The 22,124-nt window shown below is 31.2% G+C and overlaps 2 protein-coding genes across 3 annotated transcripts in view; one reads left to right on the forward strand and one right to left on the reverse strand.

The window, feature by feature from the left end:
* Positions 1-1,103: 1,103 nt before the first annotated feature.
* The window catches only part of LOC115881952 (dopamine receptor 2-like), a 157,366-nt gene continuing 136,345 nt past the window's right edge, over positions 1,104-22,124 (reverse strand). Inside the window, exon 4 of one of the 2 annotated variants that reach the window (XM_030899699.1) lies at positions 1,104-1,736. In XM_030899699.1, coding sequence (XP_030755559.1) covers positions 1,647-1,736 — 90 coding nt within the window. In that variant the 3' untranslated portion in view covers positions 1,104-1,646. The remainder of the gene's footprint in view (positions 1,737-22,124) is intronic. The other variant, XM_030899700.1, reaches the window with a different exon arrangement.
* LOC115881950 lies at positions 3,112-8,095 on the forward strand. Its single transcript, XM_030899698.1, has 5 exons — positions 3,112-4,871; positions 4,925-5,155; positions 5,235-5,309; positions 5,377-6,105; positions 6,162-8,095. Exons 1-5 carry the CDS (start codon positions 4,775-4,777, stop codon positions 7,439-7,441), a joined length of 2,412 nt encoding a protein of 803 aa, XP_030755558.1. The 5' UTR covers positions 3,112-4,774; the 3' UTR covers positions 7,442-8,095.

A 22,124-nucleotide genomic window follows, 5' to 3' on the forward strand; every position in this document is an offset into this window, starting at 1 on the left:
ACTTTTAGAATAATTTAAATAATAAATTTTTCGTATACTCCCTATTTAAACCCGTGTATTTGTATACAATAGTTGTTTACGATATTCTCCGATGGTGGCAGCACAGGCGGAGAATGTACCAAGCCTATAACTTATGGAAAGAATACAAATAGTGTAAAATATGCAAATAACAGTAAATAAACTATAAAATCACATCAACGACATTTATTTTTCTTTAAATTTTATTTGCATTGTGAACAATACTTTTTTTATTTACATACGTTTGGGACATAAGGAATTTTAGAGTATTTTACAAAAAATATGTTTTTTGAGTCATATCACAGACTGATTTAGTCTGTGGTCATATCCAAAAAAAGAAAAATACAACAGAAATAAAAGTTTTAGCAAACTACAAAAACTAAATCATCTAAGTGTACAAGCTGAAGAATATTAACAAAAAAATCAATTAAAGGATCAAAAAATATATATATATAGGATGTTTTAGAAATATGTACAATGTGCAATATTGTTATATAATACTGATTTAGTCCCTTACAAGTACTTTGTACAACAATAACGATACAATTATTATATATTTTTTTATAAAAGAAACATTAAACAAAATACTATGTTAATATTAAGTATATCACAGATTTATTTTTATATAAGGTAATCAAAACTTGAGAGAAATACACTAGAGAGTTTGTATTGATCACCTTATACAAGGAAAGATGAAAAATTGATTGTTTATAAACATTTTTGTTCCTATATTACATTTTTTTAAATAAATATTTCTATATCATAACAGTTATAGGAATATGATCTATACAAATGAGCATAAAAATAGTCAATAATGTATACAGCTTATTAAAGTTTTTTTTAAACATTCTTAGTAAATCATGATCTAAAAATCTTATATACAGAGGGTGGTAAGATTAATAACATAAATTTAACAGTCCATATTTTTTTCATATATTTTTTGACACAAGGCAAAATAAAATATATTTACAAAAAAAATAGTTTGACAGATAACAAACAAAATCTTGAAGGCTGTAATAAATGCTATTATTATTATTATTATTAAAAGCTAAAAATAGAAACAGAGTAGAACAAAAAATTTGAAGCGTATATTTTCCCCGTAAGATTGTTATATTATATTATAATTAAAAACATACATTATTACAAGAACGAGGGAGACTTAGAACTATTGATTTTTCTCTCTAAATGCTAGTAGTCTATTTCTGTCTTCTTTTCTTTATATTTCCTGTTCTAAACACGACATATAATAAATTTAGGTACAATTTGCTACTCAAAATTGCTTCAAATTTAAGAAAACAACACGTAAGTTTTTGTTTGTTATCGCTTTACTAGGAACACAATAATTTTCCGAATAATTTCTGAAATATAATATATATTTCCTTCGGCCACACACCAAACCAAACAGTACAGCATAATATACTCTTAATCTTTTTATTCAAACAAAAAAAAAACGATTCTCTTACATCCATAACCTCAAAAAATCTTCTTTTCATTCTTCTTCTTTACGCCACTCGCATGGAACTGGGCGATGGACTACACGAGTGCACTACTCTGTGGGTAGGACTGCCCGGAGCTGTCAATCCGCTCTGCGAGATCTGGATCGCCGATTGGTGGTGCTTTAAATGACGTCATAACGGATAGAGTTCGTGCTGACCAACCGACGAGTACGTGCACGTACTTGAAGTCGGCTCCAGTACTTGCGTGTGCGAGTTGAAGTACTGCAAAAAGAAGAGTTAGGTTAGGATGTTGAAAAAGTTCGATTTTTGCGGTTTTTGAGTGCTTTTTCGGTGTATATACAAGTGGAGGGTGGTTTAAAAATGCTACATATATGAAAAAAAAACTATTGTAAAAGTGCTGTAAATAGAAGAATTAAAATATAGTGTTTTAAAAATTGGGTAATTGTGGTTTGTAAGTGATTTTTTGGTGTATATACTAACAGTGGGAACTATCGAATGAATACTATAGAAACATTCGATAGTTGCAATTCATTCGAATAATTCGATAGTTAGTAAGAAAACATTCGTTGAAAACTATTCGAATAAAAATTATCGAATAGATCCGTCATCTGCCTTGAAATATTGTATTCTAGTAATTCGGCAGCAAAAACCATTCATTTATAAAATTCATTCATTTATGAAATTCATTTATTCGTCAGGATCGATTATAATAAAATATTAACTGAATTTTAGTTGTCGCCCGGCGACTTAGGTTTCTTTCCGAGAAACCCGACAGCTATGAAAGAAGCCGGCATCTTTGATTTTTTGCGGAGTCAGATATAGATAAGGACACATTATTTTTTTATTGAGGTGCTAGTATTTACACAGAAAATACATTATGAAGGGCGCTGTTGCCATATTTTGGTATTAGTTGATATTAGCAAAGAATATTATTGTTTGGCTTTAGTTAGTTAGGGATAGTATGTCTATATATTCTGCTTTTTTTTATTAATATTCTGTTGTTACACTGCAATAATACTTGTTATTTTGGGTGTAGGAAAATGATTTTTAATGTTTTTAAGCAAAGACTGGTTTAATAAATAATAATAACAGTAATAATTTGTTATACCTATTAACAACAAAATTTAAAATCATTTAATATAAATATTTTTTTAAGTAGTACCAAAATATAAACAACAAATTAGATGTCAAAATTATTTATATTAGATCCTATTTAAAAATAATATAGTCTCTAAATTTTTTGTGTGTGGCAACGTTGGTTTATTAAATAATAATAATTACAGAACTAATTTGTTATATTAACAACAAATTTTTAAATCATGAAATATAAACATTTATTAATTTTGTAAGCATGCAGTGTAATGGAAGGAAAATATAAATAAAAAATTAGAAATCAAAATTATTTATATTAGGTGCTTTATATTACTATTTAAAAATTATATTTACTTTTACTTTAAAAAATAAATGAAATATTTCTTCGCAAAAAACTACATGTAAGAGAATTAGCATAAACAAAATACAAACATCGTTAACTTTTTTTTTAAATTGGCACGTCTAAAACTTTCATTTTAATTTTCTCACCCCATAGTTTGAGTTCGATAACCCCCCCCCCATTTACTTTAACCACATTTCTGCCGTCCTAATGAAGAACGCAGTAACTCGATTTTTTTCGATTTTGAGATTTTGGTGAATTCGTATTCTTGAACATATTCTCTATCTTTCTACCAACTCAGTTTTTCCAAAAAAAATTTGGTTTTTTCAAAATTTGAAAAAAAAGTTTGCAGTAACTCGCTTAAAGCATCATATTACTAGTTAAAAACGCAGTAAGCACTTATCCTAGCGAGAAATGCAGTATTTAAAAATATACTGTGTAACTGCTTTGGATCTCCATTAAAAAAATCACTTTATTTTAAGGTAAACTGCAGTAACTTAGAAATCCTAATGAATAACGCAGTACAACAAACTTTGCTATAATTTATACATGTACAAGGAGTCAAAAACATCATCTATTACTAACAAAAAACGCAGTACGATGGATTATCCAATCACAATGCAGTATTCACAAATAACTTACGCCTATACCCTTGTATTAGTGACGCGATACGTCACACTTTGCTAAGGAAAAGTGCAGTAACTTTTCCCGCGTAAGCTTTAACGGTTTTCTAACCTATTTCATTTGCAAGATTACTGTTGATGAATCGTATTTCTGTCTCTGTTTAAACTTATTAATGTATAAAGGACAGAAAATACACTGAAACAGCATATTTATTGTAAGAATGAACAGATCGATTTGAGCTTTTAGCTGATGCGAAGGTGCGAAGGTGTTTAAATAATAATTATTAATTTAGTATTATAAATAATATAATATTATTACCGGGTTATCAAATAGTAAAAAATATAATTAAAAATTGTGTGTTTTTGTGGTTTTGTCGTCATAATGGATAGCAAGGTAAGTCTGTGGATTTATTTCAATTTATTAGTAGAAAATTTACGGCCGTTAGTTAGGTACGTGCAATAAATTTACCAGACGATTTTTTAAAAAATATTTTACGAAAAAAAATCCTATAAACATGCTAGGTTTTCAGAGTTTTAAAAGAAAAACTACATTTTAATTCGTTAAAAATATAAAATCGTTATTTATGTATCAATTGTGTTAAGTGATACTTTTTTTACGAATGGGATTGTTTTTCATTTTAAAAAAAGAACTTTCCACACGTGTTTCATACAATATTTTTTCTTATACCCTCAATTTTTTCCCGAAAATTCATTAAATAAAGAAAATAAGTCGTTAACTTTACACCGTAGTGGCGTAAAGTAAATTTACTTTACACACTAGTAAGTGCGTAAAGTAACGAACTAAAAACCAGTGCGTCAGGTGTCAAATTTTTGCTGATGCAATTTTTTGGCAGACTGCTTTACGCACTAGTGTGTAAAATACTTATTTTATGCACTAGTGCGAAAAAGTGCTACTTTATACACTGTTTTTAGTGCGTAAAGTGAGTACTTTACACACGGTAGTAGAAAACCCTTTCATGGTACATACTTAATTAACACCCTGTGTATTTAGGAGCAAGTATTAATAAGAAAATTTATAAAAATGTTTCGCCTTATTTGAAGCTATCATCATTAACATAGCCCAAAAATTTCGGTCTAGTTTTTGATTTTTAATTTTTTCTTTTTACTTTACTCTCTGTATCTCCCAAAAGTCCCAGGCGCTGAGCTGGTTTTTTTAATATTGTTTAAATACTGAATAAATGTTTTAACTGTATTTTTAGATAAGTTCAAGAACTAAATTATTAATGTCCATTGCATGTAAACGAAAAACAGGTGAATCTATGGAGAATATCCGTAGTGAATCTGGTAAAAAAAGTGGTGTTGGTGGTGTAACTGGTGGTGGTTAGTCAAGGTTTTGGTAGTTAGTAACTCGTATTTTAATGATATTTTTACAGGAAAACAAGCGAAATTAGACTTTCAAAAAGCCGAACTATCCTACAACTACCCCGAAATAAATTTGGCCAATAAGGAAAATGTGGCATTATTCCTTAATGATAACTCTAGTAGTGTAACTTGTGAAGAAAAAATTAATGACAAAGTTGTTGATAATAATCGATATGATAAAGATGAAATTTTCCATCAAGTTGCTGACGATACTATTCCACCTTTAACCACTAATAATAAAGGTGTGTCTTTATCTAACTAAATTTATGGCGGTTCAGTTTTTTGTAACTTAAGAAAATGCGTTTTATTAACTATTTTTAGATCAAACATCTGATTTTATTGAAACTGATTTGAAATTAAAGGATAGGAATCACACACCATTAGGACCCGTAGATGGTAAGTTTTACAACTTTTTTTAATAATTAAATAAGGGTAATAGTATTAAGTTGTGTACTTTTTGCAGAAAATGTTTCTCATGAGCATCCAATAATACCTAGTGATAAAGAAATAGATATTAGCGCCATCAATGATTTTATTTTGACTGATGACCTAAAGGCCGATGAGGGTTTATTAGAGTTTTCATTTAGAAGCAGTATTTTTGACGAAAGTGTTTTAAATAATTTAGAAAATGAGCCCCCGCAAATATCTCCTGAAAATTCTTCAAAAATTGTTATTCACGATATTCAGATTATTCCCCCAAGAACTGAAAATCCTCAATTAGAAAGAGACCCACCAGGTACTAACGAAAATCCTACTCTTACTAAGAAGGGTGAAATACGTAAGAGAAAAAAATACAACATTTCTTTAAAAGAACGTTTAAAACAAAAAAAAGAAAAAGCAAAAGAAAAGTTTAATTTAAAACCCCCATGTAAAAATTGTCCAAAAAAATGCAACCTTCATATTCCAGAAAATAGGAGGATTGAACTAAATAAAAACTATCAATCACTGAATTTTACAGACAGAAAAAAATTTATCCTAAGCAATACAGAGCAAACTGAGCTAAATAATACTGAAAACTCCAAAAGGTGCCGCAGCATTACATATTATTTTCAGGATGAAACTGGGAGAAGAATCAAAATTTGTAAAACGTTTTTTTTAACCACTTTAGGCTACCACGAAAAAAATGATAGATTTATTTTACAAGCTATCAGCAAAAGTGACAATCACATATCTGTTTCTTCTGACATGAGAGGTATTTACAAGGAAAATAATCATATGCATTTACTAAATTATTTATTTTTGTTTTAGGAAAATATCCTAAAACAAGAAAATTTAATAAGGATGTTATAGAAGCACATATTGAGAGCTTTCACCCATCAGTGTCCCATTATCGAAGGGAGCATGCTCCAAATAAAAGGTATCTACCAAGTGATGTGTCGATTACGTTAATGTATAAAGACTTTTTAACTAAACACCCTACCTTTTATTGTTCCTACGAGTTGTATAGAGTAGCCGTAAAGGCTAAAAATATTTCGTTCACTAAACTGGGACATGAGGAGTGTGAATGTTGTGCAATATTTGAAAACCATTGCCACTCAAAAGAAAATATTGATCCTGATTGTGACATCTGTAAGACCTATACCAAACACATAAAAAAAGCGGAGGAATCCAGAAATATGTATAGGAACGATGCCAAAATGGATCATAATAACAATTTGGAGGTCTGCTATTCCGCAGATTTGCAAAAGGTTATTATGCTTCCAAGGTTAGATCAATATAAAATTGCTCTATTTACCCCGCGAATTATTGTTTTCAATGAGTCCTTTGTACCAGTTGGAAAGAAATGTGGCTTAAAACCCATAGCTTGCATTTGGCATGAGGGTATTGCTGGCCGGAAAAAAGAAGATATCATTAGCACATTCTACTCCTTTTTTCTGGAAAACCGTGACAGCAGAATCATTACATTGTGGCTGGACAACTGTTCAGCCCAAAATAAAAATTGGACATTTTTTTCTTTTCTTGTATATATAATAAACAGTTCAGAAATACAAGCAGAAAAAATATGGGTAAAATATTTCGAACCAGGGCATACTTACATGAGTGCCGACAGTTTTCATCACCAGGTAGAACTGTCGATGAAGTATAAGGGCACCTTAAGCGACTTTAAAGACTTTAGTGATGCAGTACAGGCGGCTAATTCCGGAAAAGTCACGGTTCTTGAAATGAGAATTAATAATTTCTTTAACTGGATTGATCAGACCTCCCAGGTCAAAATTAAAAAAATGCAGCCTCGTCCATACATGACAGATATAACTATGATCTTGGCGGAACGAGGCAAACAATATTTAACTTACTTCGATAATTATAATTTAGAAGATCCTAAAACTTTATCATTTTTAAAGGCTAAACCAGAACGAGATGGGATCCCAAAACCACTGCCTTGCACTAAAGCCAGGGGCATTAATAAAAATAAGAAAGAGGGCATAATTAATAAATTGTGCCCCCTCATGGCAGAAGGGAGGCGGCAGTTTTGGTATAACATTGACGTTGATGACAATGTCAATGATTTAAATAGTTCCTTTGAATAGTTTTTTGAAAGTATTTTTATATATTTTTCTATACTTATACTTACCTGTATTTTATTCAATTATGTTATTGTTTAAAAAAATTTGGTTGTCACGGTTCGCTTAGGGAGTCCAATTTCACCCTTGTTTTTAACTATGTATTTAATGTATAGATTTTCAAATAAACACTCCCAATTCAATGGCTACATTTTTTATTAAACCTGTCCCTTTTGCCCAAAAATTATATTTTTCGTTATTATAGGTACCAAAAAATCAGCTTATTACTTAAAATAAATATTATTGGGGTATGGTTTCGCAAAATTAATACGTAAAGTTAGGTCCTCTTTTCATATATTAGTACGGCGGCATATCAAAGAATACTAGTGATAAATGCAGTAAAATGGCAACAATGCGGTACTTACTGCATTTCTTACTAGTAATTATGAAGTTATGGTGGTTACGATGCTAGGCTAAAATGCATTATCGTAAATTATTATTAGTCAAAATGACTATATATGCACAAAAAATATTCAAAAAAGTCAAAAATAATCTATATTTTCCAACTCTATTCAAATTTTTCAAAAAGTCTTATAAAAAAGCAACAAACAGTGAACAAACAGTAAAACCTATTTTCCCCAAAACTTACTTTTTCGAGTTACTGCGTTTTTCGTTAGGACGGCAGTATTACTTAAATATGATTATTAAGTTCAACTAATTCATATTATTAAAACATCTAAAATACAAATATGTATTTTTAAAATTAATTGTAAGTTCATCTCATCTCTCTTAAAAATTGCTACTTCTCAAAATTTCCCATTAAAAAATAGACCATATACCATATAAAATTAAATAATTAATTGAAAGATCGGGCTACGGAAAACCACACAAATTTTCGGAAAAATGTTGACCACCTGCACATGCACACAATAGTCAATAAATAAAATTAAAAAATAACTACTATTTTAGTATTTTAACTATTTTAATAAACGCAAAAATAGCACAGTATTTATACGGCGAAGTTATAAAAATTTGGAAGAACTAATAATGCACTGACGCATACAAAAATCAAACGAATACTAAATTTCATTTATCAAAAGCATTCGATAGGTAGTCGTGGCTCAACGATAACCATTTAGTCGCACGGCGAGGTTGTCACATATGCTTTAGTATACAAATGAATGAATGATTTTATTCGAATAAAACCATTCGATAGTCTAATTCATTCGATAGTTCCCATCGCTAGTATATACAAGTGGAAGATGGTATAAAATACTATAACGATGAAAAAACTATTATTAAAGTACTGTAGAAAGAAGAGTTATATTATAGTGTTTTTAAAATTGGATTATTGTGCTTTTTAAGTGATTTTTTGGTTTATAAAGGTGTGGAAGATGTTTAAAAATGCTATACAGACAAAGAACTATCATAAGGTCAAAGGTTATGCATGGTTATACTACTGAGAAAAGGTTATGTTAGGTTAAGGTTTGGAGTTCAAATTGGTGGTAGCTGGGCCTTTGTCTCAAAATCTTCAATCATATTTTTTTTCCATAGCAACTGCCTTATATCTATCAAAAATAATAGATAAAATAGTACTAGGATAGGTTAAAAACTATATTTCTTCTCGCACGTTTTTTAATTGCTTCCATTTTTGAACATTTTTGAATTCCTTTTCATAAGTTATTCGGGATTTAAGTGGAAGTAGTTTGGATATGGCGTTTGTCGCCTCAGCCTGAATATCTGTTGGTAATTTACTTATTTCGTTTTGGGCCATTTCTGACTCCAATTCAATCAGCAATCGACACGAAAGAGAATTAAAAAATATTGACTCAAAACTGACAACTAAAGAGACAGCTTTATTTATTTGTCAAATTACATAGAAACCAACGCCAACCCAGCACAATATTTTTTCTATTCGTAATAAATTCCTTGAAATAATAATTTCTGAATATTTTTTCAAACGTAACTCCCTATGGAAAAAAATATTGTTTTTTACACGACGATAAAATTGCATTATCGTCTTGTTGACTCTCTTCGATTTTTGGCCATCAGTAATAAATTATAAGATACGCTGTATACTAAAAGAAAACTGTTCTTACTGGACTGCACCAATAGAAAAGCACCCAAGCAATACTTCTGTTTCGTTCAATATTTCTTTTGGCGTTCTATTTCGTTTTTAAATAAGTAATAAAATTCGTTACCAAATCACGAAATGCTATTTTCCTGGATTGAACGTACTATCTGGATCGAAAATAAGACAAAAAATAATAAAAAAAATCACAGGCGCCGGTGAAACAGTTAAAGGGATTCGCTGGCGATAGTGCCTTGGCAAGAAAAGCGAAAAAAGAGCGAAAACGACCGAAAAAGAACGATGTCTATCGATTTGGAAGTTGTTTTGTAGATAAAGCCCAATGAAGGAGCCAGATTGGAATTTATGTGTCTGGATAGAGTCAGGGAATAGAGCTTCTGCTATCCGTATCGTTTTTCCTCGACTGCTGCTGTATCGAAGTCGTTAAGATTAACCATCTTTATATACAGGGAGTAGAAAAGTTGAGAGTTGAAAATCTCTTGTCGCTTTGGATTAGGTTTAATCATTAAAATTAAAAAAAAATCGGACTTCCCGTCTTATTCTTAAAACTACAGAGCTCTCATACTCTTGATTTCTTCTTCTTCTTTTGCATATTTTTGAGATCTTTCGATCTGTTAATTTTAAGGTCGCCTCTGTAGGAGTTCTTGGGAGATGGACTGCCAACTGTCTCCATCTTTTTGGAGGTCTTTCCGGCTGTCTCTTATCCATTGTATAAATTTATAAAAAATCTTAAAATATGTAAAACAACAAAATAAAATATACTTAAGTTTAAGAGTTTTTCCGAAAAACTCACCGGTTTTTAAATAAAAAATATTTTAATATTTGAGGGATAGTTTCACCCCCTTAGAATTCGAGTTTCGAAAAATCCCTTCTTATCGAACTTCTACACCCTAAAGTCAATCTGTTTTCCAAAAATCAGCTTTTTACGTCAAGCGCTTTAAGCAGGATCGTGATTAATCAATGACCAGATTTTTCGAAACACCCTGTATACATTTTTAAAAATCTTAAAATATATAAAAAACAAAATAAAATATACGTGTTTAAGCGTTTTTTCGGAAACTTGACCGTTTTTTAAATAAAAAATATTATAATATTTGAGGGATGGTTTCACCCTCTTGGAACTGGAATTTCGAAAAATGCCTTCTTATCGAACCTCTACACCCTAGAATCAACCTGTATGCCAAAATTGAGCTTCTTACGTTGAGTGGTTTGATCAGGGTCGTGATTAATCAGTATGTCAGTCACTTAAGGATTTTATATATTAGTATAGATATTTTCTTTGTTTAAACGAAATTTATCAAAGTGAGATCCCTAATTCTTTTTGACTAGTTTATAAACAACGACTGGACATCACTCACTTAATATTGAAAGTAATCTTTCGACATTAGAAGTGCCTGCATTTTCCGAACAGGGCCGGCGGAAGGGCAGGGCGACCCGGGCGGCCGCCCGGGGCGCCGAATGCGAGGGGAGCCACGCCAGCAACTAAAATATAAAAAAAAATTGTTCGTGGTATTTTACTTATAAATGAAAAGCTATCAACTTTTTGTAAATAACCCTTCTTTCTATAATTCTTGTTTTTATAAATTTTCTCTAAAAAACTGTTTTGGGTCAAGAGCCAGCAAAATTGACAGTTTTAGACTGACCGTTCAAAATTGCACTTTGTCTACTACTCATACCCTTTATTTGTTATTAATGGCTGATCTGTCCTAAAATTATATGAGACAAATATTCATTCGCAAGAAGCTAATACGATATCGAATACTTATTATCAAAAAAGCTTATAAGTTTGCCTGATTAATTTATTAACAGTAGTGGGAAAAATATCAATTTTTTGGTAAATGGAAGCGAATCGGAGAAATTTCTCATTAGAGCCAGACAAAGGAATGCATCTCAAATACTGGCCGATCCTCATTTTGAAGCCGAAAAACTGTATCTGATCATAAACTGATTCTGCACGAAATAATTGATTGTGAAAAGAAAAGAAAATTTTCTTAAATTCTTATAGAAAATAATGCAATTGCTTGCAACTAAATACTAATGTTTTCAAAGATCACTTATACTTATCATTTATATACCGGGTGCATCTCAAAACTGGCTTCACTCCTATAACTTGTTTATTTTTTCAGATGAAAAACGAGATTTAGTATATTAGAATACAACATAAATTAGATTAATTGACGTATTCAATTGTTTTTGGTCACTTCCTGTTTCACCGGAAATTACTAAAACTTTTGATTTTTAAATGGCAACCTCGGTATATTTCTACTTTATGCGATAGAAAATGACACTCTAAATAGAATGTCATGTCATATGTCAACTTTTGACATTTTCGCATATGGTTTATTTGAAATTGTAACATACGGTTTATAACGCAATTTGACTCGAAATATCAAGTGTGTGTTAGTTTAAAATTATTCGTAAAAATGCTTTTTCCAAATATTCCTAGCCCCCCTTGTTCTATTTGAAAAAAATGACATATGATTAAAAATACGATTACATTAGACGATCAAATTTATTTTTCCAATGCTCCTTGTTTAAAAATTAGAGTTTTTAACACACACCTTTTTAGCAAAAATGTCAAAAGTTGACATACGATATGTCATTCTACTCAGTGTCACTTTCTACCGAAAAAACTAGAAATATACCGACGCGACGGTGCCATTTAAAAATCAATAGTTTTTTGTTGAAATAGGAAGTGACCAAAAACAATTGAATACGTCAATCAATCTTAATTTATGTCATATACTAACATACCAAATTTCGTTTTTTATCTAAAAAACATAAAAAAGTTATAGGGGTGAGTCACTTTTAACATGCACCCGGTATAGAAAAAACAACAACCGCGGACTAAGATTGAAGGAAGAGAAGAATTTTGAAGTACCTGTAAGTGAAACTATATTATTAAAGTAGTATAAATATGCTTAGTTATTATGTTAACTATTAGGGGGGCGGGGCGCCAGGCAGGGTATTCGCCCGGTCTCAATATTTCCCTTCCGCCGGCCCTGTTTCCGAATATTTTACCACCTTGAGCTTATAGACTAAGTAAATGGAAATAAATACCAAGTCTTTTGGTTAAGATAAGGAACACAGAAGCGCACTTAGGAGATGAATAGAATAAATAAGGCCGAATTATTCTGAAAATTACTCAAAAAAAAACAACTAGAAAATAGAGGATGTTAAAAAAAGAGAACATTTATCCCAAAATAAATGCTTTTTTAGTAAAATCACGTTGGTTTTAACAGTCTTTTTGAAATCCTTTTGTAGTTTTGTCCGAAATTTATATTCTCGTCGCTGTATTTGTATGTGTGTGTAGGTATATCGTACTTTTGCGGAATTCCGTAGGTGGGAATAAGGGATGATTTATCCCTACAGTTACCCTATAAGCCTTATTAATTATATCGTGTTACTATTCCTGACTCATCCTTTTTGAAATAAGTATGCAAATTTTCATATTTCTGGGAAAGACCAAGTAATTCTAATAGTTTATCGTTAGCAGTACATGTACCTATTATTATCATACGTTAGTAGATAATTAGGAAGGGTTCTGTGTACAGTTTTTCTATTAATAATGTAATATAGTCTTCAACATCTGAAGACATAAATGGGAATAATATACCATGTGGTGCATCGGAACGTGGGACATAAATTTTGAAAAGGTCAAATATTATTTCCTCAGACTTTTTTGAAAATTGAAATCGCGTGGTATGATCGACTTATGCACATTCAATGAACTACGTATTAACACATTCTACGACCATAAAGAGCAACACAAATTCACATTTAGCAATACTAGAGGCCACAGATCTACAATTGACTATATTGTTACAAACAGATATACAGGGTTGTTCTCCACATACGACACGGAGTATTGTAGCTAAACGATGAGATTTTTACAAATTGTAAGTTTGGGGTTCGTTGAAGGACTATTAGAGCTACAATTTAAAAATATTTTTACAAGATACAGAGTGTCCCAAATAAATAAAAAATATCAAAGTTGTATTTTTTTAAATGGAACACCCTGTATATTATTACATTTTTAGTTTCTACGATTAAAATAAAGGTAAATTTGATTAAGGTTTATTATACTTAAATATTTTCAATTTTGTGAAATTGCAGTAAAAATTTTAAAGCTTCATTTCTCCAAGGGTATCAAAGTTTTTAATACTAAATATTTACTGAAGTTTATTTATTGATCAGTTATTATGTTGCACTAATAAAAATAATACTACCTTATATAGAGTGTCTAAAAATTTATTTTAAATAATTATTAGCTTCAAACGGCAATAACTTCTTTAATTTAAATAGAATGCCCTGTATATTTTAGGAGAATCAGATGCACAATTAAATTATCTATCAAATTGTATTATACCATTTTTTACCTATCCCTTCAAGTTTTCGTAGAAAATGCATTTTCTTATAATTTAGACCTCATTTATCAATATATCCATGGAATATTGACATTTTAGATTGTTTTTAAAGCAACAAATGTACAAAATGTACAGACTAGTAATATTATCGTTTTTAGCAAAACGATAATATTTTTTAGCAAAACGATAATATTACTAGCCCATTTGTATGCAAAAAGAAAACTATTTAAATCTTTATAAAAGAGTATACCATTTATTAAATATAACACCATTATTTCCGCCCATATACTAATTAATTACATACTTAATTGTGTTCGTTAATAAATTATTATAAATAAATGTGGATTTGAGTCAGAAATCAATATAATAATAAGTTATCAAATTACAGTCTCTGTTGTTATAAATAAGCATTTATTAAAAAAAATGAAATATCATTTTTAAGGTGTTACTTTTTATCACACTGTCTAATGCCGATACAAAATTCAGTTTTTAGTATTTGGAGCAATTATTATTAATCAACGCAGTCAGTTAATGTAGTTTGAATACTGGAATCATATTAATTGGTCCTCTTTAACAAATATTTAAACAGTTTTTTTTATTTTTTAATGAAATAAACGAATTATATCGACAAAATTAGTATCTGTACTCTTTAAAAATTTGGTACATCTTTAAAAATAGTCTAAAATGTCAATAGTCCATGGGTATATTGATAAATAAGTTCTAAATTACAAGAAATGCATTTTCTACGGAAACTTAAAGAGATAGGTAAAAATGGTATAATATAATTTGATAGACAATTAAATTGTGCATCTGATTCTCGTAAAATATACAGGGTGTTCCATTTAAATTAAACAAGTTATTGCCGTTTGAAGCTAATAATTATTTAAAATAAATTTTTAGACACTCTGTATAAGGTAGTATTATTTTTATTATTGCAACACAATAACTGATCAGTAAATAAACTTCAGTAAATATTTAGTATTAAAAAACTTTGATACCCTTGGAGAAATGAAGCTTTAAAATTTTTACTGCAATTTCACACAATTGAAAATATTTCAAAAACGGTAAGGTTTAAGTATAATAAATCTTAATCAAATTTACCTTTATTTTAATCGTAGAAACTAAAAATGTAATAATATACAGGGTGTTCTATTTAAAAAATACAACTTTGATATTTTTTACTTATTTGGGACACTCTGTATCTTGTAAAATTATTTTTAAATTGTACCTCTAATAGTCCTTCATCGAACCCAAAACTTACAATTTGTAAAAATCTCATCGTTTAGCTACAATACTCCGTGTCGTATGTGGTGAACAACCCTGTATACATCCACTTCAAATATTAGATATCAGGACGCTAAACTCAGCCGATGTAGGAAGCGATCATAGTCTGTTACTTGCAAAAATCAAATTAAAATTTAAACCTCATAAGAAACTAGGACAAGCAACTCAAGAAGTTAAGATAAACATCGAATCGCTATGGGACTTGTCGATTAAACAACTATATGAGAAAAGACTGACAGAGAAAATCCAAGTAAACCCAATAAAAGCAGAGGATAGCATAAATACCTCCTTGGAGAAACTAAAGAACAACATCAAAGAGGCCGCATGTGAAGCTTTAGGCATCCGGTCTATAAAAAGAAATACTAGCACCAAAATAAATAAAACTCCGTGGTTCCGTCCAGAAATTAAAGAAAAATGTAGAGAGAAAAAAATAGCATACCTCAACTACAGAACATTACGCACACGAGAATCATTCGAAACATATAGGCGAATCCGAAACGAGACAACAGCACTAGTAAGACAAACAAAAAACCAACATTGGGAAATTTTCTCTAAACGAATGGAGAGTGACTTCTACGGACTTCAAAAACAAATTTGGCGCTTTATAGGAACGCAAAGAAAAGAGATTAACGAGTTAGTTGAAACAAATCACATAGCAAGGGAATCCTGGATTGATTACTTGTCAGAACTATACAAATCAGAAGAAATAGAGGTTGAACTAAATACACCCGGAATAATGACCAACGACAACGTACAGATTGAGGCAGCCGACATAATTACATCCCTTCGAAAGCTAAAGAATAGGAAAAGCCCAGGGCAAGATGATATCCCAAACGAATTACTTAAATATGGCGGCCAAAGTCTCATGCAGCAGCTAACATCCCTGATTCAAAAAATTCTTTACCAACACAGGATACCCGATAAATGGCGAGCCAGCACCACTATCTTGATGTTTAAAAGAGGAGATAAGAAGCTGCCCTCAAACTATAGAGGCATAAATCTTCTAAGCACCACACTAAAACTTACGACAAAAGTGATAACAACCAAAATAAACGACTTAACATGCTTAGCAGATGAACAGCAAGGTTTCAGATCGGGCAGATCATGTACAGACGCAGTTTTTGTCATAAGACAGATAACAGAAAAATCAATCGAATATAACAAACCAGCGTATATGTGTTTTATTGATTTAGAAAAAGCGTTCGACCGTGTGCAGCTAAGAGACGTTGTACACCTTCTTTACAATAGGCAAATCCCACACAACCTCGTTAAAACCATACAAAACATATATGAAGCGAACCAAATTCAAGCTAAAATTAACGGGGTCCTGACCGAACCAATAAATGTAGGCTGTAGTATCCGACAAGGTGACTCCCTGAGCCCTCTTCTTTTCAACATCATTATGGACGAAATAATAGGAAATGTACGTTTACTGAAGGGATACAGTATGGGCGACCAGGAAATTACTATTCTATGCTATGCTGACGACGCCGTATTGGTAGCTGAAAATGAGAACGATCTACAGCGCTTATTACATCGATTTAATTGCACTGCCAAATCACTTAATATGATAATATCGACCCAGAAAACGAAATGCATGACGACATCAAAAGTACCACTAAGATGCAAACTGGAAGTCGAGGGCAATGTTATTCAGCAAGAGATAAAGTTTAAGTATCTAGGCATAGAAATCTCAGGATATGGTGATATAGAAGCAGAGATGCGAGAACGGACAACGAAGGCAACCAGAATAGCAGGATACCTGAATGATACAATATGGCGAAATAAAAACATTGAGGTGGAGACTAAAGCGAGAATTTACAAGGCAACGGTACGACCAATAATGACATACACTGCAGAAACTCGACCTGATACAGCGAAAACTAAACAACTACTAGAAACAACCGAAATGAGAGTACTACGCAGAATAGCTGGAAAGACGCTTCTGGACAGGGAGAGAAATGAAAGCATAAGAAGAGCGTGCAAGGTGGAAAATGTAAATGAGTGGGTACTCAGCAGAAAGGAAGAATGGAACGAGCATATCAGCAGAATGGACAACAGAAGGATAGTGAGAGTTGCACGCGACAAATCACCGCTAGGTCGCAGAAGCTTAGGACGTCCACGAAAACGATGGAGCGACACTTGTCAGTCTGACCGGCACTAGTACCTAAAAGAATGTCAATTTCGAAACTCTTTCACAAAAAATAAATTTTTCAGTTCGATTGGCGATTGATTCGTATACGTTTTCCCGTCAAATTTTCCACCAGCGATTTCCACAGGCAGATTTTTCGATCTAATAATGTCGGGAAAGCTCGTTTGGCGAACAATAAATCTTTTTGCGAAAAATCCATATCCTAATTTGGGCATAAGTAACTCCCTCCCGCTTTTCCCGAAAATAACTTTAAAATAAGGTGGAGGACAGGGTTATCCGGGAAAAACGATTGGTAACGGGTGAAAAATTGCCTGCGAAGGTGAATTTTCACGAAAAGAAACAAGATTCAACTGAGAAAATTGAGCGAAAACTGTTTTTTTTCACCTCGAAAATAATATACCACTCAGATGAAAAAAAACGCAACAAAAAAAATTGTCAAATTTAAAATGTTATGAATTTTTTTTTCATAGTAACTGTTAAAATTGCCTTATATCTATCAAAAGTAGTAGATAAAATAGTACTTTAACCGCAAGATAATAGTATTTTAACCGCAAGTTTATAGAGAATCAGTTTGGGTTTCGTAAAAGAAAATCTACAACAATGGCTTGCATTCGTTTGATGGAAGATATAATTGAGGGTTTTGAGAGCGGTAACTATGTTGGTTCGGTCTTCTGTGACCTTACCAAGGCCTTTGATTGTGTTGATCACAACGTACTTTTACAGAAAATTTCATATTATGGAGTAAATAATTTGAGTTCGAAATTATTGGCTGATTATCTTGTAAACCGATCTCAACAAAAATTAGCCAACGGTACACTCTCTGATGTGAGTGTTGTAAAATATGGGGTTCCGCAAGGCTCAGTATTAGGACCCTTATTGTTTTTAATTTACATTAATGATTTACCCGTGGCTACACTTCAGAATAATATGATTTTGTTTGCCGATGACACTACTATCTTATGTGCTCGGAAATCCCCTGAAGAAATTCAAACTGATTTTAAATCGATTTTGCTAAATGTTGGTGACTGGTTTCAGGCAAACCGATTATGACTGAATGACACTAAAACAAAAAGAGTTATTTTTTCTCTTTCGAAAATAGATTTCTGTAGTGTCCGATTTCTGGGAATAAAATTTGAAAGTCACGTAGACTATGTGGCAGGGAAGGTTTCCATAAGCATGTAAGTATGCATTTCGGCGATTGGCTAAGTGTGTGGAGAGTGATGCGTTAGTAGCTGCCTATCATGCTCTCATTCACTCGGTGCTTACTTATGGAATACTTGTTTGGGGTCACTCAACTCATGGTGACAGACTGTTTGGACTGCAAAGAAAAGTATTGAGAATTTTGTTAAATTTAAGTTATCAAGCAGATACAAAAAACGCCTACAAAAGAATGGGAATACTGACACTTCCATGTTGCTCTATCCTCCAGTGTCTTTTATTTGTGAAGGATAACCTAGAACTATATACTACGCATGATGAGCAACACAATTATGCAACCAGAAACAGAATGAATATAAAGCCTGTTCATTTGCGCCTCGGAGGATCTTGGGACCTTCATTATGCTCCTGCATGCTTTAATAAATTATCTCAAAATGTCAGAAATTTACCAAGACATCAATTTAAAACGACAATTAAAAGCTATAATAAACGCCACGAATGTTTGGGAGTGATTCATCGGTCGCTACCATGTGAACTAATCTGTTCAAGGTCACATAAAACTTAATTCCAGTGCCGTGGTGTTTCAAGTCATATAATAAATAATAATCAATATATAATCTGTTGTAATTTGTTGTTTTAACAGTCAAAGTCTTGTCAAAACATATATTTGGTTATAAATATAAACTGGAATGCCCGATTGGTCGCACTGCAAGCACACCAATGGACTGACGCACAAAACCGAATCAATCAAAGAAACGCGATATAGTATCGTCTTTGTCAATCACGCTAACATTTTAGAATAAGTAGGAGAAGCGCAGGCAAATGATTAGACCGGGCTTTAAAAACCTACGTCTGCGGTAAAAATTTACGTTTTTAATGTAAAAATGATAGCACGCGTGTCGATTCTAACTTCATCAAGCGATGAATCACTCCCAAACATTCATGGCGTTTACTCTACCTTCTTGATATGGCTTATTTTAGTGTTACTGATTTTTTAGAAAGCAGTGAAGGGTTATAGCGTGGTTATAGGTCAAAACATTTACATTGTGTATTTGTGTTTCATTTTTTTTTGTTATTTATTGTTTTTTTGTGTACTTTTTTGTGTAAATTACTGTTTGAGAATTGTTGTGCTTATTTTATAATTTTGCATTTTACAAAATATGACTTTGTGTAAGGATACTTGTATCTATTAACACGCAATAAATGATTTGATTTGATTTGCAAGGGTAGATTAAATGATACTTTAACAGCGAGGATAGGTTAAAAACTTTATTTCTTCTCGCACGTTTTTTAATTGCTTCCATTTTTGAACATTTTTGAATTCCTTTTCATAAGTTATTCGGGATTTAAGTGGAAGTAGTTTGGATATGGCGTTTGTCGCCTCAGCCTGAATATCTGTTGGTAATTTACTTATTTCGTTTTGAGCCATTTCTGGCTTCGATTCAATCAGCAATCGACACGAAAGAGAATTAAAAAATATTTTCTCAAAACTGACAACTAAAGAGACAGCTTTATTTATTTGTCAAATTACATAGAAACCAATGCCAACCCAGCACAATTTTTTTCTACTCGTAATAACCCTGAGAAACCCTGTAAAACTCACGAAAATGGGACACCCCGTACATCTTTTGTCTGGAAAATAGCCCATTTTGAATATAGCAGGGCGCAAAGAGTCTTTTTATAATATTACGTTAGCTTTGTGCCGCAAAATATATAGAGTATACGTTTAGAGTATGTTAGTGCCCCGAGGATATGCAAATGTTTCTTGTAGACACGTCGACGTATATTGGGTTTTTCGAAACAAGGAACCGTGCAAGATAGAAGGGCAAAGGGTCTATGTACAGAGTCTAAGAAGAAAAATAGAAAAAAATTGGCTCTTTCTGGGTAGGAAATAGTTTTTAATAAAATTTAGAAGAATATAGAAATGACATGCTATAGAAGAAAATATTAGCGATGGGAACTATCGAATGAATTAGACTATCGAATGGTTAATGAATGAATGATTTCAACTATCGAATGGTTTTATTCGAATAAAATCATTCATTCATTTGTATACTAAAGCATATGTGACAACCTCGCCGTGCGACTAAATGGTTATCGTTGAGCCACGACTATCGAATGCTTTTGATAAATGAAATTTAGTATTCGTTTGATTTTTGTATGCGTCAGTGCATTATTAGTTCTTCCAAATTTTTATAACTTCGCCGTATAAATACTGTGCTATTTTTTGCGTTTATTAAAATAGTTAAAATAAATGAAAAAAATTTGTGTGGTTTTCCGTAGTCCGATCTTTCAATTATTTAATTTTATATGGTATATGGTCTATTTTTTAATGGGAAATTTTGAGAAGTAGCAATTTTTAAGAGAGATGAGATGAACTTACAATTAATTTTAAAAATACATATTTGTATTTTAGATGTTTTAATAATATGAATTAGTTGAACTTAAAAATCATATTTAAGTAATGTGGTTAAGTAAATGTGCGGTTATCGAACTCAAACTATGGGGTGAGAAAATTAAAATGAAAGTTTTACACGTGCCAATTTAAAAAAAAAAGTTAACGATGTTTGTATTGTGTTTATGCTAATTCTCTTACATGTAGTTTTTTGCGAAGAAATATTTCATTTATTTTTTAAAGTAAATGCCAGTAAAAGTAAATATAATTTTTAAATAGTAATATAAAGCACCTAATATAAATAATTTTGATTTCTAATTTTTATTTATATATTCCTTCCATTACACTGCATGCTTAGAAAATTAATAAATGTTTATATTTCATGATTTTAAAATTTGTTGTTAATATAACAAATTAGTTCTGTAATTATTATTATTTAATAAACCAACGTTGCTACACATAAAAATTTAGGGACTATATTATTTTTAAATAGGATCTAATATAAATAATTTTGACATCTAATTTGTTGTTTATATTTTGCTACTGCTTAAAAAAAAATATTTATATTAAATAATTTTAGATTTTGTTGTTAATAGGTATAACAAATTATTACTGTTATTATTATTTATTAAACTAGTCTTTGCTTAAAAAACATTAAAAATAATTTTCCTACATCCAAAATAACAAGTATTATTGCAGTGTAACAACAGAATATTAATAAAAAAAATGCAGAATATATAGACATACTATCCCTAACTAACTAAAGCCAAACAATAATATTCGTTGCTAATATCAACTAATACTAAAATATGGCAACAGCGCCCTTCATAATGTATTTTCTGTGTAAATACTAGCACCTCAATAAAATAAAATAATGTGTCCTTATCTATATCTGACTCCGCAAAAAATCAAAGATGCCGGCTTTTTTCATAGCATTGCCACCGACCGCTGTCGGGTTTCTCGGAAAAAAACCTATGTCACCTGGCGACAACTAAAATTCAGTTAATATTTTATTATAATCGATCCTGACGAATAAATGAATTTCATAAATGAATGAATTTTATAAATGAATGGTTTTTGCTGCCGAATTACTAGAATACAATATTTCAAGGCAGATGACGGATCTATTCCATAATTTTTATTCGAATAGTTTTCAACGAATGTTTTCTTACTAACTATCGAATTATTCGAATGAATTGCAACTATCGAATGTTTCGATAGTATTCATTCGATAGTTCCCACTACTAGAAAATATGGGTAGTTAA

This window comes from Sitophilus oryzae, unplaced genomic scaffold (genome assembly GCF_002938485.1).
Source record: "Sitophilus oryzae breed Bouriz unplaced genomic scaffold, Soryzae_2.0 scaffold_1745_pilon_pilon, whole genome shotgun sequence".
Classification (NCBI taxonomy): domain Eukaryota; kingdom Metazoa; phylum Arthropoda; class Insecta; order Coleoptera; family Curculionidae; genus Sitophilus; species Sitophilus oryzae.